At 30.6% G+C, this 25610-nt stretch overlaps 11 protein-coding genes and 4 non-coding genes across 15 annotated transcripts; 8 read left to right on the top strand and 7 right to left on the bottom strand.

The window, feature by feature from the left end:
• Nucleotides 1-1223: 1223 nt before the first annotated feature.
• On the top strand, nt 1224-5753 carry ASCRUDRAFT_71621 (Pkinase-domain-containing protein; the record flags this gene model as incomplete). The annotated part of the gene is made up of 1 exon (XM_020191969.1): nt 1224-5753. The coding sequence occupies one exon, from the start codon at nt 1224-1226 to the stop codon at nt 5751-5753; it is 4530 nt and encodes a 1509-aa protein (XP_020045988.1).
• A 582-nt stretch (nt 5754-6335) lies between these two features.
• On the bottom strand, nt 6336-7845 carry HGH1 (Hgh1p). Its single transcript, XM_020193701.1, has one exon. The coding sequence runs from the start codon at nt 7676-7678 to the stop codon at nt 6404-6406; it is 1275 nt and encodes a 424-aa protein (XP_020045987.1). The 5' UTR covers nt 7679-7845; the 3' UTR covers nt 6336-6403.
• Nucleotides 7846-9847: 2002 nt separating this feature from the next.
• On the top strand, nt 9848-10312 carry ASCRUDRAFT_81956 (uncharacterized protein; the record flags this gene model as incomplete). Its single annotated transcript, XM_020194680.1, has 1 exon — nt 9848-10312. One exon carries the CDS (start codon nt 9848-9850, stop codon nt 10310-10312), a length of 465 nt encoding a protein of 154 aa, XP_020045986.1.
• Nucleotides 10313-10765: 453 nt separating this feature from the next.
• Nucleotides 10766-10858, top strand: ASCRUDRAFT_t133. Its single transcript has one exon. It is a non-coding gene; the product is annotated as a tRNA-Met (tRNA).
• A 520-nt stretch (nt 10859-11378) lies between these two features.
• Nucleotides 11379-11450, bottom strand: ASCRUDRAFT_t129. The gene has a single exon. It is a non-coding gene; the product is annotated as a tRNA-Asp (tRNA).
• A 339-nt stretch (nt 11451-11789) lies between these two features.
• ASCRUDRAFT_77025 (uncharacterized protein) lies at nt 11790-12039 on the bottom strand. The gene has a single exon (XM_020193700.1). The coding sequence runs from the start codon at nt 11975-11977 to the stop codon at nt 11813-11815; it is 165 nt and encodes a 54-aa protein (XP_020045985.1). The 5' UTR covers nt 11978-12039; the 3' UTR covers nt 11790-11812.
• Nucleotides 12040-12405: 366 nt separating this feature from the next.
• Nucleotides 12406-13088, bottom strand: ASCRUDRAFT_77024 (GNAT family N-acetyltransferase). Its single transcript, XM_020193699.1, has one exon. It carries the CDS (start codon nt 12940-12942, stop codon nt 12463-12465), a length of 480 nt encoding a protein of 159 aa, XP_020045984.1. The 5' UTR covers nt 12943-13088; the 3' UTR covers nt 12406-12462.
• Nucleotides 13089-13249: 161 nt separating this feature from the next.
• On the top strand, nt 13250-13321 carry ASCRUDRAFT_t134. Its single transcript has one exon. It is a non-coding gene; the product is annotated as a tRNA-Asp (tRNA).
• Nucleotides 13322-13443: 122 nt separating this feature from the next.
• On the bottom strand, nt 13444-14512 carry ASCRUDRAFT_77023 (uncharacterized protein). The gene has a single exon (XM_020193698.1). The coding sequence runs from the start codon at nt 14303-14305 to the stop codon at nt 13547-13549; it is 759 nt and encodes a 252-aa protein (XP_020045983.1). The 5' UTR covers nt 14306-14512; the 3' UTR covers nt 13444-13546.
• A 1060-nt stretch (nt 14513-15572) lies between these two features.
• On the top strand, nt 15573-15911 carry ASCRUDRAFT_37127 (HLH-domain-containing protein; the record flags this gene model as incomplete). The annotated part of the gene is made up of 1 exon (XM_020190742.1): nt 15573-15911. A coding segment is annotated over one exon (339 nt), but the record flags the coding sequence as incomplete, so codon positions are not given.
• A 1975-nt stretch (nt 15912-17886) lies between these two features.
• ASCRUDRAFT_37109 (chaperonin Cpn60/TCP-1) lies at nt 17887-18360 on the top strand (the record flags this gene model as incomplete). Its single annotated transcript, XM_020190740.1, has 1 exon — nt 17887-18360. A coding segment is annotated over one exon (474 nt), but the record flags the coding sequence as incomplete, so codon positions are not given.
• A 396-nt stretch (nt 18361-18756) lies between these two features.
• On the bottom strand, nt 18757-19146 carry ASCRUDRAFT_19267 (Rpb4/RPC9 family DNA-directed RNA polymerase subunit; the record flags this gene model as incomplete). Its single annotated transcript, XM_020189578.1, has 1 exon — nt 18757-19146. A coding segment is annotated over one exon (390 nt), but the record flags the coding sequence as incomplete, so codon positions are not given.
• Nucleotides 19111-20873, bottom strand: ASCRUDRAFT_77018 (uncharacterized protein). The gene has a single exon (XM_020193697.1). The coding sequence runs from the start codon at nt 20499-20501 to the stop codon at nt 19317-19319; it is 1185 nt and encodes a 394-aa protein (XP_020045979.1). The 5' UTR covers nt 20502-20873; the 3' UTR covers nt 19111-19316.
• A 1476-nt stretch (nt 20874-22349) lies between these two features.
• On the top strand, nt 22350-22422 carry ASCRUDRAFT_t135. Its single transcript has one exon. It is a non-coding gene; the product is annotated as a tRNA-Val (tRNA).
• Nucleotides 22423-23829: 1407 nt separating this feature from the next.
• On the top strand, nt 23830-25032 carry ASCRUDRAFT_17817 (magnesium transporter CorA family protein; the record flags this gene model as incomplete). The annotated part of the gene is made up of 2 exons (XM_020189506.1): nt 23830-24359; nt 24684-25032. Coding segments are annotated over 2 exons (879 nt in total), but the record flags the coding sequence as incomplete, so codon positions are not given.
• Nucleotides 25033-25610: the final 578 nt, after the last annotated feature.

Raw genomic sequence — 25610 nt, 5'->3', positions numbered from 1 at the left:
TTATTATCAATTGCATCAGCAACAGGCCCAGTTAATTCAACAGCTTCAATGGCCCCAAACGCTTGTAAAGTTGCTAAGATTCTATTATTCTATCATTCTATCATAAACAACAGCTGTACCACCTTTTGAACATGACCTAAAGTTGTAATTCAACTAAAATATAAACCGCAAAGGGCTCTTTGATTTGGTGAGCCGGCATTCCGACCTCGCTGGGTTCGGAAGTACCGTCATCCGGAAATTTGGGTGATCGGAGAAACCGGTTTGGGGCTGTTCCGTGTCTATGGACTCTGCAGCAATCCGCAGCCAACGTCACGCCCCTTTCACGTGTGCGCGAGGCCGCCTGAGCGGTTTCCCCCTGAGGACAGTGAAATTTCACATTTCGGGATGAGAAAAATAAACAAACAAACGAAAACAGTGTTTTGATCGCCCATCCTGTTCTGATCAAATGGCTCTACGGTTGGAGTTTTTATGTGTTTTGATGTTTATATCTTGATGTTTATATCTGGAGGTTTCCATCTCTTCTTCTCTTCCATCTTTCTCTCACCTACCATCATAGACCATACTGCTCCATCGCTCTTCTCTGCTTTCTCAATTAGCCACACAGCTCATTTCCTTTCCTCTCTCGATATACCATCATTTTAATTTGATGCTGCCTTTCCATGGTTTGAAAGTTGCTTAATAATTTAACGTAACAAAACATTTCCAATTTCAATATCTATTCATATTGTCTTTCTGTTCTTAGTGTGCTTTCTTCATTTTGGATTTTTCCTCTCTGCTCTTTGTTCTTTGCCTGGTTTTTGTATATTCCTTATCCACATATTTATTTATTTACCTATTTATTTATTTATTTATTTATTTATTTATTTATTTATTTATTTATTTATTTATTTATTTATTTATTTATTTACCTGTTTATTGTTTATCATTTATTTGTTGTTTATTCTTTAAAATCTAACAACTAACAACCTTGTCAAAGCTATTTCCACATTACTTTATTGCCATTTTTTTTTTTCATTTACTTATTTTCAATCTCGCTTTAATCTTATTCTATTTATTGATTCTTTTGTCTCTTTAACCCATTCCTTCCTTTCTTATTTATCTCTTTCTTTTTTCAACTATTTCTTTCATCTTGATTTCCTATTTACTGACCAATTATTCTTACCCTTTAGCTAACTGTTTTGTTGGCCTTATGAATCCTAATTAACTCAAAAAAATTCTCAATAATGATTCAAAAAAACATAAATGAATTAAATAATCAGTTTATTAAAACCTTAAGTTATCCTTCTTCTTCAACAAAATCACAAAATAAAGACATACTAAACAATATAACAAATAACATCAACATTAAGAATAAACCCAAACCCACAACAACAACAACTACTACAACCACTACAACTACTACTGCAAATGCAAATTCCTCTTCAATTAATACAAATAATAATACAACTCATCAATTAAACCAGTTTAATTTATTGTCAAACAATGGCCATAATTCTTCCAATATTAATACCTTAACTTCTAAAAATAATAATAACAACAACAATAATAATAACAATAACAACAACAATAATAATAACAATAATAACAAAAATAATAATATTAATACCAACAATAATACCAATAACAATGAAGACTTTAAATTCAATCCAAAAATTAATCCTCAAAATAACTTTGTCAAAATTAAACCCTTAGATCCAAAATTGACAAACAATATCGAAAAAGTCATAAAATCCGTTAACGATGCTAACAAAAGAGTCTCCAATATACAAAATATCACCACTAGTTCCTACTCTAAAAAAATTAAAAAAAACTTTGTGGGCCCTTGGAAACTAGGCAGAACCTTAGGAAGAGGCTCTACTGGTAGAGTTAGACTAGCAAAAAACTGCAAAACTGCCCAACTAGCTGCTGTCAAAATCGTACCCAAATCAAACATCCTAAAATCAAACACAAATGGCCAAAACAATAACAGCATCAAAAACAATTACGGAATCGAAAGAGAAATCCAAATCATGAAACTAATCAACCATCCAAATATCATGGCCTTATACGACGTCTGGGAAAACAAAGGCGAACTATACCTAGTACTTGAATACATAGAAGGTGGTGAATTGTTTGATTATCTTGTCAAAAAGGGCTCTTTGCCCGAAAACGAAGCTGTCCATTACTTTAAACAAATTGTAAATGGCGTCAACTATTGCCACTCCTTCAACATTTGCCATAGAGACTTGAAGCCAGAAAACTTACTCTTGGATAAACACCAAAACATCAAAATTGCTGACTTTGGTATGGCTGCTTTTGAAGTACGTGATAAACTTTTAGCAACTTCCTGTGGTTCTCCCCATTATGCTTCTCCCGAAATTGTTGCTGGTGAAAACTATCATGGTGGGCCCTCTGATATTTGGTCCTGTGGTGTTATATTATTTGCTTTATTAACTGGTCACTTGCCCTTTGATGATCCAAACATTAGAAAACTATTGTTGAAAGTTCAAACTGGCAAATTCACTATACCGCCGGAACTATCTCCCGAAGCTAAAGATCTAATTTCAAAAATGCTAAAAATAAAACCAGAAGAACGTATTAAAATCGACGATATCTTGAAACATCCTCTTTTAAAAAAGTATCCAAATATAAAATTGAAAGGAATAAGCAACTACTATAACTCTAACAATGGCCGTAATAACAATTTCGACTATAATAAACCTCCGATTCCTAAAGAAATTTTAAAAAAACCCGTCAAATTCCAAGATATTGACCGAGAAATACTAAAGGGTCTTCAAGTCTTGTGGCATGGTGAAGAAGAAAATGTCATTGTATCAAAATTGACATCAAACGAAGAAAATAGTGAAAAGTTGTTTTATCACTTGTTAATTAAACATAGAAGGGATCATCCTGACAATGATGATGATATGTTTCATACCAAAAATAACTCAAACAATAATTATGGAAACCAAAATAATAACAACAATAACTACCATAAAAATCATGATGCCAATCACAGTAATTATAACTACAAAAACTATAATAATGACTACAAAAATCATTACAATTCAACCACTAATAATACAGATGATAAAAACATCTCTGTTAAAAAGGTTGTAAATAGGAAATTGCAGAACCAAAAAGTTATAAAACAGTTGAATGATTCTTCTATCACTGCGCAAGACTTGATAAAACAAAAAAAATTAACCATTACACATTCCAAGAGCATAGTAACAACCACAATAGTAGATGAAAATGGAAACAAAAATGTTATAATTTCAACAGAACCAATTCCCAAGTCAACTAGAATGCGATCCTCTTCCTCTAAAAAACTAGCTCAAATTAAGAAAGATTATAAAAGATCTGGCGGAAAAACTTCTAAACCAAAATCAAAAACAAAAGATCATGGTGGCAAGGTTGCAATATCCGCTTCTTCTTCCTACAGAAGAGCCGTATCTTTTAATACAAAAGATTCACAAGGTAGAGTAAAAAGCAGCACAAGCATTTCAAAAAAATTACATTTACAACAGCTGCAGCAACACCTACTGGATCAAGTACAAGGAAATGTACCTCCTTTACCAGATAATATATCCAATGAATTAAGTTTTATGAAGGGCCATTCTAAAAGAGATTCGGCCAATGCATTTACTATTCCTACCAACTTTGATGATATTTTATCAATTTCTCAAAGTCCTTCAAGATCAAGTATGGATACTCCCAATAAAAAAATCAAACTATCAACTGCAGATGAATTTTTTAATGGCCATAACTCATATATTGATCTGGATCTTTCAAATACAAGCGAAATAGGGGTTAATATCAAAAGGCTTTCAATTGGCTCATCTTCAAGCAAAAGGTCTAGCTTCAGATTATCTCTTACAAATAAAAGAAATTCTATGCCTGGGAAAACGAAACGCAACTCTAGATCTTATATAACAACCAAACAAACCTCCAAAAGTCCTGCAAAAGACTATTTAAATCAACCTACTTTCAACATGCCTCCTCCTAATAACTTGACCGGACTTAATTGGTCTGCAAAAGAGAATCCTCTCACATCAAAAGATTTTGCTGCTTTATGTGAACATGCTTTTGGTTTTAATATTGAAAAAAACTCAAATGAAAATCACAAGATTCTGAAATTTGATAAAAATAAAAAAGAACTTGAACGTCTAAGAAAGGAACAAGAAGATAAAAAAGAACAGGAGAGAATTGATGCAATTAAGAGAGCGGAGATGATGGCTCAAATGTTAAAAGAAAAAGACGAAGAAGCAAGGCTATTGAAGATTCAATATGAAAAATTACTAAAAGAAAAAGATTTAGCATCAAGCGATCAACGCAGAGCTATATCAAGCCCTCTACCCTCAAATTCTGAAGAAGAAGAAGAAGCATCAAGTTCTACAAAAGAACCTGGCTTAATATCAAAACTGGCCAACCAAAGAAGAGCAATTAGTGAAAATAAATATCTGAAGATTGCTCAGAACACTGATTATAAAAAGCCCAAAGTCAAATTTATGGTTTCAGAAACTTCTAATGGCAATGATTCCAAAGACATGACTGGTTCAACAACTTTGATCAATGAATTTAGCAATGTATCTCTTAGAAACTATATGGAGAAACCTAAAACAAATAGGTTACCTCCAGAAACTTCAACTGATTTAATAATTGAAGAAGATGATATTTATGCCGATGCCCAAGAATCTCTTACTCAGGTGTTTCCTGGTTACAGCTCTAGATCAAATTTTGTTAAATACAATCAAAAAATCAATTCAAACAAATCCAGCTCGAATCAGAATAATGATTTCCTAAATTCAGGTGTGCTTAAAGAAGAAGAAGGTTCTCTGCAAACTACTATCAAAAATAATAATACTTTATCTCAACTTCATGCATCGAGCAAATCAACTAATCAAGTTTTAATTTCAAAACTGGTTGCGGTTCTGCCTGATAAAAATTCAAGCTCTTCAGATAACAAGGAAATAGACGAATTAACCAAAACCCTTGAGGTGACAACTTTGGATCCTACAAAACTGAAAGATTCTGGATCGCGTCAAATACTGTTGATTCCTTACAGAGAAGCACCAAAAGCCCCTATGAGTCCCACAGCAACAAACATTGACTCAAATACAGTGAATGCTAATAGCAGTCATGGCTCTTCAGTTATTCAAAATGTTGAAAATAAAAGGATAACAATGATTGGGGATTCAATAATGACCAAACACATTACTACTAATTTTGGCAATACCGGAAATAAAGGTAAAGATTTGACTGTGAAATTACGACCACAATCATATAGCGCTGAAACAGCACCAGCAAAAGGTTCTTTAAACAATCAAAATCCTATAGAAAAAGTTAGAATAGCTTCTTCTGTTGCACAACCAAAGCAGAGTTGGTTTTCAAAAGTAATTAATAATTTAGTTTCGTCTGGATCTTCAAATGAATCGAAATCAATTGAAACATTTTTGGCAGCTGATAAATTGGTCCCCATAATTAGAGATTCTTTAAATACTCGATTAAAAGAAGGGACAGTTTCAAAAGTAAAATTTGAACCTAAAAATAATACTATCAACGGCGTTATTCCAGCCAAAGTTGCTCATGGAAGATCATTGAAGTTCAAGTTACATATTAAGCCTTTGGCCACTACAAGCAAAGATGAGCTGACAGTTAGATCAATTGTAACCATAAGTAAGGCTAAGGGATCACTGAAATCATTTCAAACTTTGGTTTCGGCTGTTGAAAAAATAATAGAAAATGAAGAAAAAAATGCTAAAACTAATTAAAGATAATTTTCTGTAATAAATTTAATAAGAATTTATATGTCATTATATTAAAATAAATGACAGTAACTATAATTTTAAGACAGATATTTTGAAAAATTGCTTGTTTTTATAATTTTTATGTTTTTACCTTTTTACATTTTTACCTTTTTACTTTTTGTATATTTTTACTATTGTTTTGATGTTTTGATGTTTTTATTGTTTTAATTGTTTTTATTGTTTTTATTATTTTTATTGTGTTTATTGTTTTTGTTGTTTTTATTGTTTTTATAAGTATTTATCAATTCATTTAGAACTGTTTCTTTTTTGAAAAGATAATTATGATCTAAATTTTTATTGAAATAATACCTATTTTGTTTAATATTAAAAATTTTACCTTTCACCTTCTTTTTATTAATTTTTATTAGTATTTTATCTATTCAAAACGTTTTTATATATTTAAAGCATAAACAAAACCTTTTTTGTGGTAAATAATCTAATCATATTTCATTATTCAATTATTTTATCCTTTTTTAATAATTCCAAAAAAAACTTTAAAACTTTAAAACTTTTTAAAGGTTTTTAAAATTGTTTTTTTTTTCAGTCTAAATTTTTATTTTATTTTATTTTAATGAATAAATCAATTATCTTCGTTTAGTGAAGTATGTTATCTATTATAAAATTTCAACTATTTTATCATCGTCACTATCAGATTCTTCATTGTAATCATTAGAAATAGTGTTTTGATTCAATCGAGTTTTTATGTCGTCCTCTTCATCTCTCATTAATAATTGAACGATTTTATCACACAATTTTAAAATTTTTCTATTATTTGAGATTTTATGCAATTCTCTTATAATAGGATAAATTGATTTTCTGTTTCTGAGATAGATTCTAACAATTTTAGTGGTTAACAATAACAAAATTGATTGAAGGTATTGAGATAAAATTTCAAAATCGGTTTCAAAGTTTTTCTCATCTTCAATAAATTGCAAGTCTGTTGGTAAGTTCATTTCTTCATCAATATCAAATTTAAACTTTGAAGAAATTAATGGGTTTAATAAATAAGTTAAAAAATCGTTGGTTGGTGAATCAATGTCGTCTAACTCATCTGTATCAACTGTTTCATTAATATTAAGTAAATTTTGATGAATCTCAGTATTAAATAGCAAATTCTTTAAAATGGATGAAGCTGCTAATCTCCTTAATTTTGAAAATTTTGAAGGGTCGGAAAAAATTAAAAATTTAAACAAATTTTGAAAATTATTTTCACTGAAAAAATCTAAGTTTAATTTTGATATTGAAGCATTAATGAAAACATATGACAAGTAATCATGTTTTTGATCGTTTTTCAAATAACTATCCAATAAAACATCCAATTGTTGATGAGATAAATTTAAATCTAATTTGAAATTTCTTTTCTTATCAAGTTCATCAATTATATTTTCAGCCTCATTATCGGATTCCAGTTCGTTTGGATCATCGTCGAGAGAGTGATTTGGGAAAGAATGCTGATTGTTTCGAAGATCAATATTTCTTGTGGAGTGATCATAATTTGATAGTGTTAGATTTGATAGTAGCATACACATCAAGTCGGTATTTTTATTATCAGAATTAATTTGATGAATTAGATAATGAATATAATCATTGTTATCAGTGGTTGGTTTATGTTCCTGATATAAATGAGAAAACTTGAAATTCAAAATAATTTTTCTAACATTTATATTATCAGCCAAGTTTATCAAACAGGTCAATGAGTCTTTTTGATTGAGGAAACCCTTTTTGGTTGAAATCAAAATTAAATCGCAAATTGGTTGGAAATTATTAGAGTAAAATAAATGTTTTTGCAAATTATTATTTGAGGTGAAAGCCAAAACATTCTGCAAAGCCAATGTCTGGACAATTTGGTTGTCGCTATGCAAAAAACCAATTAATTCTTGAGCAGACATTAAGTGGAAATCTGTTGGTGGTTCTCGAAACAGATGATGAAGATTTTGAAACTGGGTTCAAAGAAATATTTGTGCAATTTTTTTCAGGGAAGGTGTCTGGATTAGAGAAATATCGCGGAGATATTTGAATTGTCGCGGAGATAAAATGTACGTACCGGAAATAAAGAAAACCAACAATTCTTAAGAGTTCCGTCTTAGGTCATCAACCGACCACAAACCGGTTCTCATTGCAATTCATCCAACACCCATAAATACCTCCCTGCAGCAAGATGTGGGTTTTGAAGACAGTGCTGCTGCTTCTCCAAACATCAAGAACTGTTTCAAATATTGGTCTCAGCTCAAAGCTCAATTAATAATAGATCAAATAGGTTTAGTAAGTGCCAATTCTTCGTGTTATTTAGTTCAAACTGGTTTTTTACTTATGATCCAGCATCAGTTTTTCAAACAAATCACAATCTAGCAGCTTTTATTTCCATTTATTACAACTTTTGGACATCAAATCATTTTGCATGTATCCCTAGAAGGTCTGATTTTTTTAACTTTTGTTTTATTTGTAAATACTATTACAGAATAAAACCCTTTAATCATTATAAAGAGATGTGGTTGCTCCAATTTTTTTAACCGGCAATTTTTCAGATGCCCTTTACCACAATTAAATGGTGTGCATTTTTACAAAAAATCTAAATGTTTTCCAAAAACTTTATCACTAAATGGTTAAGTCATAATATTCAAAAATAATTTTGTTGCTTTATTACTTTATGATTTTAATTTGACTGAATCTATTTGCTCAAAAAATTGTGTTGGCACTGTTGTTATGTTTGACTTTTTAGTTTTCTTGTCTCTGAAGTTTTTTATTATATTATAATAGAAACAACAAATTTTTGGTGGTTTCAAATTAATATTTCATAAAGATCGCTCATCCAGACTTGGTTTTTAATCAAATACAGCAGAGTGTGAAGAATCAAAACTAGTTTTCAACTAAAGTTGGAACGAAATAATTTCACAAGAATCAAAATTCACCAATATTTACTTTTCAAAAAAAAATACTTGTTTCCAAAATCGAAAATCGGTATACAATTAATATTGGCGGTAATTTAAAAGTCCTTATTATCTAGAGTAGCTTGATAACAGGAAAGACGAGTTTTCTTAGTTCCACAACAATAAATTGTTTGGTTATAATTTTGTTTAAATATTCCGTTTCCAATACTCAACAAAAAATAATTGAATATTTGTCATTGGGTGTTTTTGCTTTTTCTTTTCAAAATCTCTCGTTTTTCCAGTTGAACGTTTTTGCATTAGTTTTGACAAAGTTGCATGTTCAGGTTGAATCAAGAAGGTTTTTGGATACTAAAAGTTACCTTGGACTATAATTCCAAATTATGAACAGATGATTTTTCAGCACTGGGGTGGACACATTCTTATTTTAATATTGGTTTTCCTAGTTCGGTACACATCTTCAAAATTTGAAGATGATTATCAAAAGTACCAACCATTAGTAGATTATTGCTAGATTGATAGTGAAATTTGTCTTATCAAAACTCAACACTCAAGCTCAGCATTGTCTTAGCGGTCTACCTGTTATCATCTGTTTTTGAATACATTCAAAAATTTTAGCACTGTAAAAAAAATGACCAGAGGACCAGGTATCTAACGATGAAAAAAGTATACTAATATTATAAATAAAAATTTATACCTATTCAAAAGTTTTGAAACGGGGTATTATGAAAGAATACAGTTTAGTTTGTGATGGCTTCTAGAAATAGTACTAAATGAAATTAGTTTTGCTATAAAAAATTTCTTATAATTGAAGTTTTTCTATTTGGATGAAGAGAAAAAAAAAACAATGCTCAGATTGAAAATGGTAATTATTGGGAAATATAATAAATTCTGTGATGAAATAAAGCCAAAAAAACATAGATATCAGCTTTAAACCATAAAACTTATTGCTTTTCTAGTGAAGTTTGATATTTCCTAACTTTTCCGAGTTCAAATGGATCTTTAACAAATATAAAAATTCCAAAAATTATAATACTGATTTAATATCTATTTTCAAATCTGAAAGAATATATAATAGTGAGCAATTCATTACTCAAAATTGAAGATTGAATCAAGTCATTAAATTGAAAAAACTAAAGTCGTTATAGAATCAGAAAAAAACCACAGCTTATAATGGAACCAAATTTTATTTTTAACAACTTTCCAAATAATAATTTAATTTATCATTTGACTCTTTCACAACAATCAATACATGGCAGACAATCAACTCCCTCAACCAAAAGATCCATTACACCTTCAAATGTTATCTACTTGAGAACAAATGATTTCAGAGTGAAGGCACAGTTTTTGATAGATGTTTTGCTATTGAATGAGTTTAATCAGATCATTGAAGATCAAAACTTATTGATAGGCACTAAAATATTGTTTGGGGTTTCGTTGTCAAATACAACAGGTTATCATCGTTTTGAATTTGGTGATTTAGGTATTATGAGTACTGGCAGATATAAATTAAGATTTACTCTTTCAAAGTATTTCTCCAATCAGAATCCCATTGTAATCAAATTTTTTGATTCAAATGTGTTGGTGGTTTATTCTTCAAGGACTTATTCTAAAGTTATTAAGAACAAAAACAATTAAAAAATAAAGTAATGGCAGGAGGGTCGTAGCTAATAGAAAAATGACATAAAAAGGGGAAAACATAACTGCTTTGAATATGAAGTGAGTTTTCAATCTGTGAGTCTGATTATTTTTTTTTTACTCTTACTTTTACATCACAAAAATAAATAAAAAAACACAAAGCATATAGAATAATTTATGATTTATCAACAAAAAATATTTGTAGTTCGCTAAATCAGTTATATGATCTCGGCTTGAAAAATAGTTGACTATTTTAAGGAAAAGGGACAAAGTAACTCTATGAAATATAAGTCTATTGATTTTTAAATTAAAAAAATCGAATAAACAATACGAATAATAATAAGATATAAACTAATATAGTGCCCAAAAAAACAAAAAAGGATTATATAAAAACCAACAGTTATATTTTACTAAATTAAAAAAATTGAGAGTTAAAAGGCAAAGTGAAGCATTGCTTTGGTAGCTCAGTCGGAAGAGCGTTAGTCTCATATAAATATAGTTTAATGGGTTATCTGAAGGTCGAGAGTTCGAACCTCCCCCAGAGCAGCTTCTTTTTTACGGTTTTTAAATGTATGAATGGGGGAATGTCTCAGCAATAATAAAAATTACACATTCAATCAATTATTTTGTTTATAAAATAATTACGAAGAGCAGCAGAAAATCATCACCTTCTTAAAACTGGCTTATCGTTTGTGGAAATATGGATTTATCTATACTAACAAGCTGAAATGGGTTTTGCTCCATCAGCAAATGGTTTTCCAGATTATAGACATTCAAATGGATAGTTTGATTTATATATGCTAATAAAAATTGTTTATTTTCAGCAAAATTAGGCTTTAATTAAATATAACAAATCGAGCATGTCTAGATTGTTAAATAGAATCTGCAAAACAGGAAATATGAAACAACATATGTACCAGCATATCTGTGCACTAGCAAGAACTAAAGCTATCCTTATCACTATCTCAGTTACCCCAGCTTAATTTTAAATATAGCTTTCGGAAGGAAGGAGTCAAGCATACAGCAAATTGCATTAAAATCCTCATCAAGGAAGAATAAAAAAATACTCCGCAACGGGGAATTGAACCCCGGTCTACCACGCGACAAGCGGTAATTCTAGCCACTAAACTATCACGGACTACCTTAAAGCTAAGAACTTGAAGCGTAATAATTAGATATTGTACTTAGTTATTTAATCTACAACAAATCCTAAGGGTCCTATTGAGATGCAGCAGAAAAGGAAAAAAATTTGAAGGATCAATTCCTCCCATTGAAAGAGATCTAGAGACAAGCAACTTGAAAAACATTGCACGATGGGCTTACGGCACGGCGACCACAAATCCAATTAAATCAATATATGAAAATTGCCAAAAATCAGCGTTCAGGTCAGAGATTCAAAAACTAAAAAATATTATTTCAACATTGAACATGAACATAAATTTAAATAACAAAACAAAACAAATCCCCATTAATCAATCATTGGATAATCAATTAGAAACATTATGGAAAAGCGACATCGAAAACAATCAGTTCAATAGCCACTTTCAAAATATAATAAGGAATAGCGCTCCTAAAATCAAGTTTAATCAAAATCTTCTTTATGTACCAATGAAGACTTACCCTAAATATGTGCTCAGTGGAATTACTCAATTGCAATATGGACATGTATTTGGGTCAGATTTCCAGTGGGCTGCTGGTTATTTAAATAAAAAACTTTGTGTGTGTAACAGCCTATCTCCTACGATATCATTATCTCATTGAATGCCACCCCAACTTAAGCAACTTTTAGGTACAAGAAAAGGATTCAAAATGTTGGTTAGTTTTTTAGAGAGGGTATAGGACCTTAACTCTTAAGATCCTAAACTTTTTCTCTATCTGATTTGTGTAGGTTTTTCCCTGTAAGTTCAGGTTTCCCTACACCTCGCTTAAAATTAAGGCAAACAACAGTTTATACCTACTACATAGGTCTACAAGTCCCACACGGCTGGCTCGTGGTCACGGAATATTAATCAAATTATTAATTTTGTAGAGACTGCTCTACTAATTTGAAAACTATTATTATCATGTAATCCTAATGATTATTGTCAAGTCTGCAACTTGTGAATATTTATTATATACTAAAATTTTAAAAATATTTGATAAAATCACATTCATTCTTCAATTTTATAATCTGGATCTTTTGCATATTGAACAAAATTCTCATAGATTCCTACTTTATTGTATAAGATTTGTGCTCTGTGGTTGAAGGTTTGAGTACACCAATAAACCTTTTCTGATTTTTTTAATTCGGCCTGTCGATAAACAAATTCAATTAACTTTCTGCCAACACCCTTTAGCCTGCAATCTTCTTTCACAAACAAATCATTTAAATACATATAGTTGTTTTCAGACCATGTAGATAAATGAGTCAAGTAAGTAGTAAAACCAATCAACTTTTGTGTTTGTTTAGAGATTGCGACAGCACACCACATTGTATAATCTGAATCAAAAAACCTCTTAAAAGTGGCATCACTAGTTTTTGGTGATAAAATAGTTTTATAGAATTCTAAATAACCATGTTTCCCAGACCATAATTCTAACCATTCATCTTTGTCAGTTTCTTCAATTGGTCTTATATAAAATTCACTCATAATTAACAAGTGAATAAATGATAAATAGTAGTTGTTTTCCTTTTTATATTATAAACAGGATTAGACGAAAGAAAAAATAAAAATAAAAATAACAAGTATTAACAGCTACTTGTAGTTTATTTATTATGAAATATTTATCGAAAAACATTGGACAACAAATTAGTGATTTAATAAGCTGATAAAGGAAACACTAAATTATTAAAACTGCGGTTTGAAATTCCCAAAACAAAAATGCAAATAATAAGAAAGATAAGAAATACTAGATGTGATAAAAAAATAATAGCACAAGCAGAGATTTGAATCGGAGTCCGTGATAGTTTAGTGGCTAGAATTACCGCTTGTCGCGTGGTAGACCGGGGTTCAATTCCCCGTCGCGGAGTATTTTTTTGTCTGTCCTTAATAAGTTTTTTTTGTTTTTACATTTATTTTTCAGAGTGAGTAAGTTGTAATAAATAGGAAAAAATGAAAGTTCAATTAATCGGATATATAGTGGTAAGATTTATTAGAAAAAGAAATGTGAAAGAACAAAAAAAAAGAAGGTTTGAAAATTAAAATTAATTTGAAGATGAAGTAATGAAATTAATTTGAAGATGAAGTAATGAAATTAATTTGAAGATAGAGAAATCCATTGGTTTAAAAAGGCCTCCTCAACTATGCATTCTCTTTCAAAGCAATCGAATTCTGCCAATTCAATTAACCTGTTGATATTAATTAGCTCGCCGCCAATATAAAAGGGAATTTTTTCCGATTTATCTGAGATTGTAAGATCATCATAAAAGTCGATGAATTTTTCATCATTTTTTGAATCAATTGGGTCTATTTTTTTTGGAGGATCGGTGACAAGAGCTGTGGAAGTCTTTTTTTCCAAATAGGCTCTAAAGATAACGGAGACATCAGCAACAACGGAGAAATTATTCAAGATGTTATCGATATTTAAAGAAATATTTGAATTTGTTGATTTGTTGACAAAAGTTGTGGCTCTCTTATAGGGAGGATGGTAGCAAACGGATACAAATTGGTAACTTGAGGAAGGGTCTAAAGAGTCCAAGGAGGATAAGTTATAACGATCAGCAGTGCCAGTTAAAATAGCCCAATCTGATTTTCTTATACCCAATCTAATATATGTTTCTGCCTGATCTGACAATCTAGTCAAGATGCAATTGCTCAAGCGAAAGATTTTGCTTGAAACGTTGGGATCATCGTTTTCACTGATGGCAGTATTATATAAGGCTTGATAATAGGTTTTCCCGACGGAAGTTGTGATGACTTTTTCTTGACCATAACCAATTGCATCAACACAGTCTTCGATATTAGTGGTAAGAACCTTTCTGTCACCAGAATTTAAGTAGTACTTGTCGGGCATTCTGAAGAAGATTTGGGAAAAAATGAAATTGAGGGCGTGGAATTGGGTAGTAATAAGAAGGAAGAGGGAGTTGAAAATGGCGAGGGGGCGATGGATAGGAGAGAAAAAAGAGAGCTTAAGTATGAATCAGAGTTAGAGACAGCATAAGGGATTGAAACAAGGCATTGGAACAAGAGGTTGAGCGAGCCATGATTTGAAATCAAGGAAAGGTTAGCAAGGCCATCGCAAAGAGATTGAGAGTGATTGTGGAGTAGCAGAACAGCCTAAACACCAGCTCCCAGAGCCCACAACCACGTCTCGCCGGACAGCACATAATCACGCGCAGACACATGCAGTCTGCCTTCTACACCATTTGTGAGGAGCAATCCACCTGTACGGGCTGCACACGTGCCGGCACGGACGCTGTAACGGAATAGCGCGCTACGAGCCGCGGGGATCAGGCCATCGGGCGCAGCGCGGGAATATTCGCTTACGCGGCCCGAGCAATCGCAGCACTGCGATTCGCGGGTCACGTGCTGCGTGTGCTGGGCGGATCGGTGGTGTGTGCGTGGAGCGGTACTGGGGCAGTATATATATGAATTTAATATCCTTTTAACGAGTTTTTCTTTTGTTTCTCACTTCACATCTCAATCTTAATTCTCCTTCTTGCTCCAGTTCTGCTGCTTTCCCTATCATGAGTTTCTTGTTCGACGAAGATGACTGCAATGGCTTTCTCTCCATCATAACTGATTTGAACCAAAATGCTCTTTTGAATGAGGACGAGATCCCTTTATCTCTAAATAACAATACCAAATTCATCCCTCCTAATAACAACTCTCAGTATCAAAATCAACATCACAATCAAAATCTAGGCCAAATCCAAGATCAAATATCAAATATTCATTTCAACGATCTAAATTTTAACATGAATATCAACACTCAACCATCTGATTCAACTCTCTATAACATTAATAATAACAATAGCAATATCAATAGCAATATCAATAACAATATCAATAACAATATCAATAAAAATATCAATATCAATAACAACAACAATAACAACAACAACAATAACAACACTGCTGATAAGGCCAATCCATATTCAAACCATTCATCTTCTTCATCTTCTTCCTCTTATTCTTCTTGCTCTTTATCGCCAAATTTACAATCAAACATCAACAACTCTAACTCAATCCAAAATACAAACAGTATCAATATTCAAAATAACGTTAATTCAAATTTAAACAATAACTTCCTTCAAAACTTAAAAAAGATTCATCCCGCAATGCTCAACAATAAAGTTAATTCCTCTTTACCCTCTTCAAACACCAGTGGCATCAAAAAAAAGGAAAAATCTTCCCACAATATGATTGAAAAAAGATATAGAACAAACATCAATGATAAAATTAGAAATCTCAGAGACTCTGTTCCTTCCTTACGTTGTTTAATTGATGATAATTTCGATGACTCCAATTTAGATCTATCTAATGATTTAAATATCAAGCTAGATGGCTTACAACCAGCCAAAAAATTAAATAAAGCTACAATCCTATCAAAAGCAACCGAATACATCAAACACTTGGAATTCAAAAATAAAAATTTAGTCAAAGAAAATAATCATCTAAAAAACTTAATTTACAATATCAACTTAAACAATAATGATATTTTCAATAACATGGTTAATCAAAACCATAACCATACTCAAAATTACAACAACATCAACAACCTCAACCATTTTAATAGTCTAAATAATCAAATCATTAATTCAATTTCTCCTCAAAACAATCAACTCCACCAAATCAATAATTCACTCTCTCCTTTATCTCAATTATCCACTTCCACTTCAACCTCCATTTCAAATTCAATTTCAAGCTCAAATTCAAATTCAAATTCAAATTCAAATTCATATTCTTCATCTACTTCTTCTTCTCTACCTTCGCTTTCATCTCCAAATTCAAACAATAATATTAACAATAAAATCATCAATAATAACCAACTCAATCAAATCAATAATCAAGTCAACAACTCTTCTATTTCCTCCGTTAATTCCTCTCCTTCAATCAATATAGATAATAAAAAATTACTATCCACTGGTTTAGCATGCATGGTGGGTATTAATACATTTAATGGATACGATAATATAGACTTAAAAGGTTTATCATTTATACCGTTCAATTCAGATATCCTTAAATTGGTATTTACTTTAATCAAAATTTTCTTATTTATAAACTGTATATCTACCTTTTATAAATTATACCAAATTAACTTTACAAAAAAAAATAATAAAACAAATAACACCAATAATAATAATAGCAATAATAATGACTTTATAATTAATATCAATAAATTTATTCAAATTCCATTTGAAGTTTTTTTCCACTATAAAAATAATAATAATAATAGTAATAAAGAAAGCTTCTCTCTTTATTTCTTCAAGCTATCCATTAATATTCAAATTTATTCTAAAAAAAATCTTAAATACTTACATTTTGTCAAATTTCTAACCAATGAATTATCTTATTTATTTTATAGATTATGTGTTTTCACCTTGAATAATAATGATAAGAATTTAAAATTGATCCTAAACAATTATACTTATAATGAAATCTATTTGGATTTCATTAATAAAAATAATTTTGATAATTACAAAAACGGAAATGAAATTGTCAAATATTTGGGACTACATATTAGTAAAATGTTAATTAATGATATCGTTAATAAAAAACTAAGCAATTATGATGACAAAATAAACGATTTGGAATTAAAATTAAACATCATTGATAAACTTTCATTTAAGAATTCAATTGAAAATATTCAAATGAAGATACTAAACTTTAACAATATTAGCTTCAATCACAATGAAAAAATCACTCAAGTTATTGATACATTTATTCAAGAGCAGATTGTTAATAACAAAGACATCACTAAAAATGACAAAATGAATTTGATTATATCAGTTTATTCGATTTTAATCTCGAAAATCATTGAACACGATAAAGAGTATAACAGAATCGATTTTTATCTAAAAAAATTGGTTAAATTGAACTTGGCAAATGGAAAAATTAAGAATAACTTTGATTTATTTACATTTTATCATGTATTTAACACATGTAAGTTTATTAAGGATAATAAAGATCAAACTTATCACAATAATATTGACAATATCAATCACAACGAGGATGAGGAATTCAATGATAACATTGAAATGCTAAGCGGAATCTTAAGAATTTGGATTGGAAGCAAAATCTCAAACAAGTTGGTCGACTTTCAATTAAGAAAAGAGTTGTCCGATAATCTATTCAATATTTGTTACTATGCTAGTGAAAACAGCATTTCTAGTGATGAGGAAGAAGAAGAGAGTACAAATATTACTGATATAATGAAATCCAAAGATCATGAAATGTTCAATAAAATCATAGGTAAAAGCAGTATAAATTTGAGCTCAATCGCCTATTATAGCAAATTGATTGATATTTCCATATGATATTTGGATAATAACCATGACACTATCAATACAGTATACAATATAATATAATTTAATGTTTTACGATTTTTTTACTAATTCTTAGTATCCAAGCTAGGATGTGTTTTATGATAGATTATTGAGAGGACCATCAAAGGACATTATAAATGAAATTGATAGAAATTTACAAGATGCAATGGCAGTAACTAGAAATGTTTTCTTGGAACCATCATTGTCGCCAGGAGGTGGAGCAACTGAGATGGCAATTTCAATAAAGTTGTTAGAAAATTTGTCCAAAATCGAAAATATACAACAATTGCCTTATAAGGCAGTTTCAGATGCGCTAGAAATCATTCCAAGAACATTAATTCAAAATTGTGGTAAAAATCCAATTAGAATATTGAGTAAGTTAAGAAGCGAACATAGTAAAGGAAATTATACTATGGGTATTGATGGAGATACAGGAGATATTGTTGATATGAAGGATTATGGAATTTGGGAGCCCGAAGTTGTTAAACAACAAAGCATTAAAACAGCTATTGAAAGTTCCTGTTTATTATTAAGAATCGATGATATTGTTAGTGGTATTCGTAAAGATGAAAGAAAATGAAGAAATAGAACATGAGATAGGAAAAATAACAATTCTAAATTGATTTGCTCCATAAATGAAATTATATATATTAATAATTGTAATAAATAAAGAATTAATTGAAAAAAAAAAAAAAAAAAAAAGAAAAAAGAAAAGGATTAAATCACAGCACGATGATGAAGATATATTAGTGAATTACTGGTAAATTTCTTTATTATTTTTATTAAATTGAATGTCATTTGAGAAATTATTAAAATTTTCAATATTTTCGATATTTTCGATATTTTCGATATTTTCAATATTTTCAATATTTTCAATATTGGCAGGATTATCAGCGTTTTCAGTACTATCAATGTTGAATTCTGGGAAAGCATCAAAGTCTTTAAGATTCTGTGAAGCAGAAGAAGAATCTTCAGATAGAACTTGATTGATTTTATTTATTATAGTGTCACATTGATCATCAGTAAATCTTAAATCACACTCCTCAACCAAAGAATATAAATGAACAACAGATGTAGGCAAGAAATTGATGATTTGTAATTTTTCAATCTTTTCTAAATGATAGTTATTTAAGTGAAGTAAAATTGATTTGAGTTTTTGTTCATTTAGTTTTGTAGTTGTATCAAACTTTTGGAAGTAATCTGTCAAATTTTTAGCTAGAGACTCCAAGTTTGAATTACCATTGTATCTTTTTGTGTATCTTTTATTGCTATTTAGAGTGTCGTTGGAGGCGAAATCCCATTCATTTTCTGCTTTGATGTCTTCGATATGCTGAAAAACTTCAAAATTGGATAAAAACTTATCTCTAGCGACTTCGATCTACAAAAGGACAAGTTAGTTGTAATTGAAAAACCTGAATGGAAATGGAAATGGCAGAAACTAGAAAAGCCCCAGTTATTTACATACTTTCATTGCTGTTGATTCATAAAAGTGGAAGCAAAAAACAGAGCAACAGATAAATCAACAAAAAGACGATGTTACCCGGACAGAATCGTGGGAATTGCTTCTTTTGCTTCATTTTCTGGTAGCAAAACACAACAGGGTTGGCCATAATGGACATCGATAGTGTTGTACCAATCACCAGCAACCAAAGAACTCTCTTTTGCCTTCCATTGCCTCCACTTTCCTGCTATGTCTTTCAAGTCTAGGTCCACAAGCGAGATTTCAATACAATAGAACCTGTTCTGCCACTTGTAGGCAATTTGGTGATGGCCAACAGCTTTATGGTAAGTGCTGCTGCTGCTGCTTGTGTCTAGGTCTATCAATAGGTAGCCGGCAGTGTCGACTATTCTGTAAAACTTGATGAACACAGTGACATCTCGCAAGGTCATTTTCAAATTTAGATCATTGATCGCCTGTTTGTTGTTTTCACTGTTCATAAACTCTTCACTTAAATTGAGTATCATGTTATGGGTCGTTGGGCGCTGATAAAGCGATAGCATGTTTAAGATATTTTTATCGTTATAGTTGAAATAATCGAACAATATATTTTTAGCTATTTCGGTGCTATCGACAACAATGTCGTTATTGCTATCATTCGAGATTGGAAACATATTTTTAAGGGTTTGTTTTAAATTCGAGTCCTTGAATTTTATAAGCTCGTTAAAACAGAAGCATTTCTTGGTTATCTTTTTTGTCATTCTATTATAGGCACAGTTTCGACAATAGTTTGTATCTATTGAATCCTTATACAACCATTTGGGTTTCATTTCAATCACCATAAGTGGAAAATCTCCACTATCACAGGTGGTATTGATAAACAATTTGAGAAACTTTGAATATTTTGTCTTTTTTGTGTGTTCATTAGTAACCAAATGATTATCGATTAGCATTCCATATCTTTCATCAAGATTAATTGAGCAATGGTTTTTGAAAGTATTTGTCAAGGCTTCCGTAAAGACAGTGGGCAATTCGATCAACTCGAAGTTGTTATTGACGATGTATTCCCGTAGGTTGCATAAGCTCCGGTCTGCAACAAAACTGGCGTGAATGGAGTCGAAAACTTCAGCTGTTGAAATATAGGAAGCACTTTGATGGTGCTGGCCAATGAGTCGAACCCGCAACACTCTGTGGAGATACTTCGTGTTGTTCCCAACATATTTGAAAACGGCATTGGCCATTCCGTTGTCGAGATATTCCCATTCGTCGGCAAACAAGTCCATTTTGCTGGCAGCTCAGCTTTCTTTTTTGGAGAAGGCAGTTTATGTTTGCGGTACTCGTCCTAATTATATCTTAATTATAGACGGTTCTTTAGCAGTTTGATTGACTGATTGATTGTTTGATTGACTGATTGATTGTTTGATTGTTTTGTTTGAATATGCAGTGATAATGCAGTGTGAGAATAATTCGCAAAACATTTTTACCACATCCAAGGCTCGTAGGACGGAGCAAGAGGCCTGTCGCTTCCGGAAACCACGACGACAGCAGGGATCTGCAGCTCGATCCAGACGCACGAGCCTGGGTGCATTCCGGTGCTGCAGAAGAGTGGGCTGTTTGGAGAAACAGTTGAGGAAGGCAAGCATTTTGAAGAATATATAAAGGCAAAGGAAAAGTCCCTTTCGCTGCTCAAGAAACATTGTTCAATCAATACAATAAGTCAATCTATATCATGAACCAATCTATATCATGAACCAATCTATATCATGAACCAATCTATATCATGAATCAATCGATACAATGAATTTGAAATAGCTTATAAATTCCTATGGTATAACTGCATTTTAATGTAATGTGTTGCTGATGTTTGCTATTTGGGATATAATTACTTTAAAATCGGTATTCTGGGTTTTCTTTGAAAACATCATCCCTTTAAAAGCAGAATGCTTAAACTTCTGGTTAGTAAGTAATATAAACTGTCTTTCAAAAGTGATTTCTTGATGTTGTTTTAATGTTACATTGATTAAAGGTCAGGATGAATTATGGCCTTCAAATACAAGTTGCAGATATCAAAACCATCTAAATAGCAGCTATTTGCTCTCAAATAGTTAGGATGTTAGAATAAGATAATGGTGAATCATTTGATATTATTTTAAAGACTTCATTTAATTGCGTTGCTTTGGTTTTAAATTAAGTTTGTAAGATTTGATGTGTTTGGATTGTTTTCCAACCCAGATTATTTTGGTTTTAAAATGGTATTGTTAAATATTATCTATTAATGAAATACTAGTCTTTAATTCGATTAGTTGTTTCTTTACTTATCATTCTATCAATTATTTCCGTCTTTGACATTCAAAATTTAGTTTTAATTGTTTTGTTGACACATAAGTGTTTGAGACTACTAATATTGTGTTTTCCCGAGTATTATTCATTAGAAGATCCAAAACCATACAATGGGTATTAGTGTGATCATATTTTTGCTTCTTTTACTGGTATGTTCCGCAACTTGAAAAGAACTGATAAATATGTTTTAAATATATTTTGATGGTTCTTAGTATGGTAAACGGGCCGGATTAGAAGTCGAAAGTGGTCATGTATAAGCTATGCTCATTGGGTGAGTAATTACAGAGGTCTCAATATAAGTAGATGTTGGTATTTTTTACTTAATGTAATTTAATAAATANGGTCATGTATAAGCTATGCTCATTGGGTGAGTAATTACAGAGGTCTCAATATAAGTAGATGTTGGTATTTTTTACTTAATGTAATTTAATAAATATATCACATATCTCTAAGTAATTACTAAACATAACTTGTTCACTGTTGATTTCACTCGGTATATATTTCTCTGAAATGTATTTGTATTTTTTCAGTACGGTGTCTGTTTGCTTGCATATAAAGCAAGTTGCACAAAATAGAGAAGGACTGAAAAGAGATATTGCATTGGGATTTTTAAATCCAGCAGAACACAGTTGGGTTTTCAGAAAAGAGGTGTGTCGTTTATTAAACATGTACCAGACATTTGGTAACAAAAAATAGCAGGAGAAAACAGTAATAATTGCAATTATTGATTGATAACCAGGCAGATTAAATATGTAAAGAATAAACACAGGCCCTCTTGTGAATTGAAAAATGGTCTGTTGGTCTAGTGGTGACGACGCTTCGTTTACACCGAAGAGATCCCGAGTTCGAACCTCGGACAGATCATCTTTTTGTCACCAACAATACCAATCACTTGGCGCCACTCGTATGGGTTGCGTCCTACAATCCCACTGCTGCCTTTCTGCACGAGATGACCTGGAAAATTTTGGCCAGAAGATATAAATTTAGCTGTTTCTCGTTTCATTGCTACTTCTTCTTCCTCTTCTTCCTCTTCCTCTTCTTCTTCTTCTTCTTTTTTTTCTTTTGTGCCACTGCGATACTATGGGCTTGATCAAGTTATCCCACATACTTCTTATCACTGTGTTTATCCAATGGGACTAATTTTGAAAAATGGCTAATTCGTTTTCTAATTCAATCGACATCAATGACAATGTCTCCATCAATTCAAAGCTATCAAGAGCCTCTCTACAAACTGAGCAAGATGTCTGTTTTCCATTAAATAACGATATTGATTATCATCATCATAACACAAACTACATACACAACCATGCTGACGATCATGGCTCCAATCATAATAACAGTAATAACGGCGATGCTACTGTTAATGCTAACGAAATTGCTAATAATTACAATAATATCAACAATCACAGTGACAATAAAAATAAAAACGATACTGAAGAGCTTGGAATTAACAGTGAGAAACACAACAATGTTAATAATATAAAAAATCACATCAATCTTCATAACAATTTTTTCAATAACACTCATAACAAAGAACACGAAAATAAAAAGGAAAAAATTAGAATTGATGGAATTGATTTTAATGAATTAGATGAACTATTAACCATTGATTGTAATAGAGCCATTAGTAACAATAATTGTCCTCATGATTTTGCTGGAGATAACACTTATCCAATATTATCAAACAACTCTCCAAATTCATTGCACACTCTAAATACCTATGACAATAATGACTTGATCATATCAAACATACCTTCTATCAACAATAATAAAAAAAAATTATCTTTAACCACTTTGAAATACGCTCCAAACTATATTTTAAACCATTTGAATTTTAAAAAGAAAAATCGTATTTACACCAATAATGATAATAATAATGATAAAGCAAATGGCATTGAAAAAGATAATGGAAATAATGAATCAAATTCTTTATCCTTAAATTCTATTAAAAATAGTTCGGAAAACATACTCAATAACAACAATTTTGATCACAATAATAATATTGAAAATAATAATGAAAACAGTAATGTAACTTTTCAAAATCAAAGTCACAATTTATTTGAAAGTAATCAACTAGATAACAGATACAGTTTTTTTTCTACCCACTTAAATGAAACAATTCATTCTCCTGATTTACCTTCATTATTAATTAATAATAATCAAAGCAATAGTAATATCAATACCAATAACAATAAAGAAAATTTATCTTTTAAAAACTTATTTGATTTAATCAAAATTAATAATACACCTCACTTGAATCCTCAAACAACCTGGTGGTTAGACTGTGTTTGCCCAACTGATTTAGAGACTAGATATTTATCAAAATCATTTGGTATTCATCCTTTAACTTCAGAAGATATTAGAATGCAAGAAAGTCGTGAAAAAGTCGAATTATTTAAAAATTACTACTTTATTTCTTACCATACCTTTGAAAATGATAATGAAAGTCAAGATTATTTGGAACCAATCAATTTTTATATGGTGGTTTTTCAAAATGGTATTATTACTTTTCATTTTTCAAAAGTTTTACACTCAATTAATGTTAGAAGAAGAATCAGACAATTAAAAGATTATATGAGAATTAAAAGTGATTGGATTTGCTATGCACTAATTGATGATATTACTGATAGTTTTGTTCCAATCATAAATAGCATTGAGTACGAAGCTGATGCAATTGAGGATTCGGTATTTATTTTAAGAGAAATGGACTTTAGTAAAATGCTACAAACAATTGGTGAGGCTCGCAGAAAAGTCATGATACTAATGAGATTATTATCTGGTAAAGCTGATGTTATCAAAATGTTCTATAAAAGATGTCAAGATACTAATGATAATTATAATAGCAATATTATAAACCATCAAATTAACAGCAACACAAATTTAACAGATTTTTTCAATTCAAATTCCTCCTTTAATAATAATAACATCAACAATACAGGTTATAATAAGCATACCAACAATAATAATAATAATAATATTAGTGGCAATAATAACAATAACAATAACAATAACAATAACAATAACAATAACAATAACAATAACAATAACAACAACAATAATAATAATAATAATAATAATAATAACACCAATAATAATAACAATTATTTTGATTACTCTAATGGTAGCGATAAGATTAAACCTGGGGCTGATATTGCATTGTATTTAGGTGACATTCAAGATCATATTATAACAATGTTTTCAAACTTGATTTCTTATGAAAAAATCTTTTCAAGGTCCCATTCAAATTACTTGGCTCAACTACAAGTTGAAAGCTTTAATTCTAATAATAAAGTGACCGAAATGTTATCAAAAGTTACATTAATAGGTACATTGTTGGTTCCACTAAATTTGGTTACAGGTTTGTTTGGAATGAACGTTAACGTCCCCGGTAGTGATATCACTAATAATTACTATTGGTTTATCGGTATTGTTTTATTTTTATTCTTCATCATAACTGTTGGGTTAATTGTGTCTAATTATTGGATAAAGACTATTATTGAACCCGAAAACCACACTGATGATTATAATGATAATGACAACAATGATTATTTGAGTAATCTAACTAATTTGACTAATAACTATAAAAATAAGATGCAGCAAAAAGACCAATCGAACAATCGACACTCTAGAGGTAATAAAAAAAGTAATGGGATTGAAAATGGCAATACAAGTAGTGACTCCTCAAGTAATGGCTTGCTTAACAAGTTTAGCAAGGGATTTCTAAGAAATAACTTTTTAAAAAGGAAAAAAAACAGAAAATTAAATAACATAAACAATAACAGATCAGTTCTAAGCTTTCCAACGAGATTTTCCAAATATGAATAGGCATGAAATCAAACCATTGTTTTATTGATAGTGTAGCATTGGTTTTACAATAATTTCACTAATAAATTGAATCATACTCGCTGATATATTTTTTTGTAGTCATTGTAATTGTTATAATAGACCCCGCTTTGAGGAATAGAGAGAAGAGAAAATAGGGGGCTATCAATAACAGACCCCCTTTTTGGGTGTAGAGTTTCGGAATACTTCCGGAATTTTTCAGAAACAAA

This window comes from Ascoidea rubescens (assembly GCF_001661345.1).
Source record: "Ascoidea rubescens DSM 1968 unplaced genomic scaffold ASCRUscaffold_11, whole genome shotgun sequence".
Lineage (NCBI taxonomy): Eukaryota > Fungi > Ascomycota > Saccharomycetes > Ascoideales > Ascoideaceae > Ascoidea > Ascoidea rubescens.
This window is presented reverse-complemented; position numbering and strand designations above follow the sequence as displayed.

Excerpts from the sequence above, each read along its gene's own strand:
- ASCRUDRAFT_77018 (XM_020193697.1), bottom strand. The coding sequence starts at position 20,501 with ATGGACTTGTTTGCCGACGAATGGGAATATCTCGACAACGGAATGGCC.
- HGH1 (XM_020193701.1), bottom strand. The coding sequence starts at position 7,678 with ATGTCTGCTCAAGAATTAATTGGTTTTTTGCATAGCGACAACCAAATT.
- ASCRUDRAFT_77024 (XM_020193699.1), bottom strand. The coding sequence starts at position 12,942 with ATGAGTGAATTTTATATAAGACCAATTGAAGAAACTGACAAAGATGAA.
- ASCRUDRAFT_77025 (XM_020193700.1), bottom strand. The coding sequence starts at position 11,977 with ATGTCCATATTGCAATTGAGTAATTCCACTGAGCACATATTTAGGGTA.
- ASCRUDRAFT_77023 (XM_020193698.1), bottom strand. The coding sequence starts at position 14,305 with ATGCCCGACAAGTACTACTTAAATTCTGGTGACAGAAAGGTTCTTACC.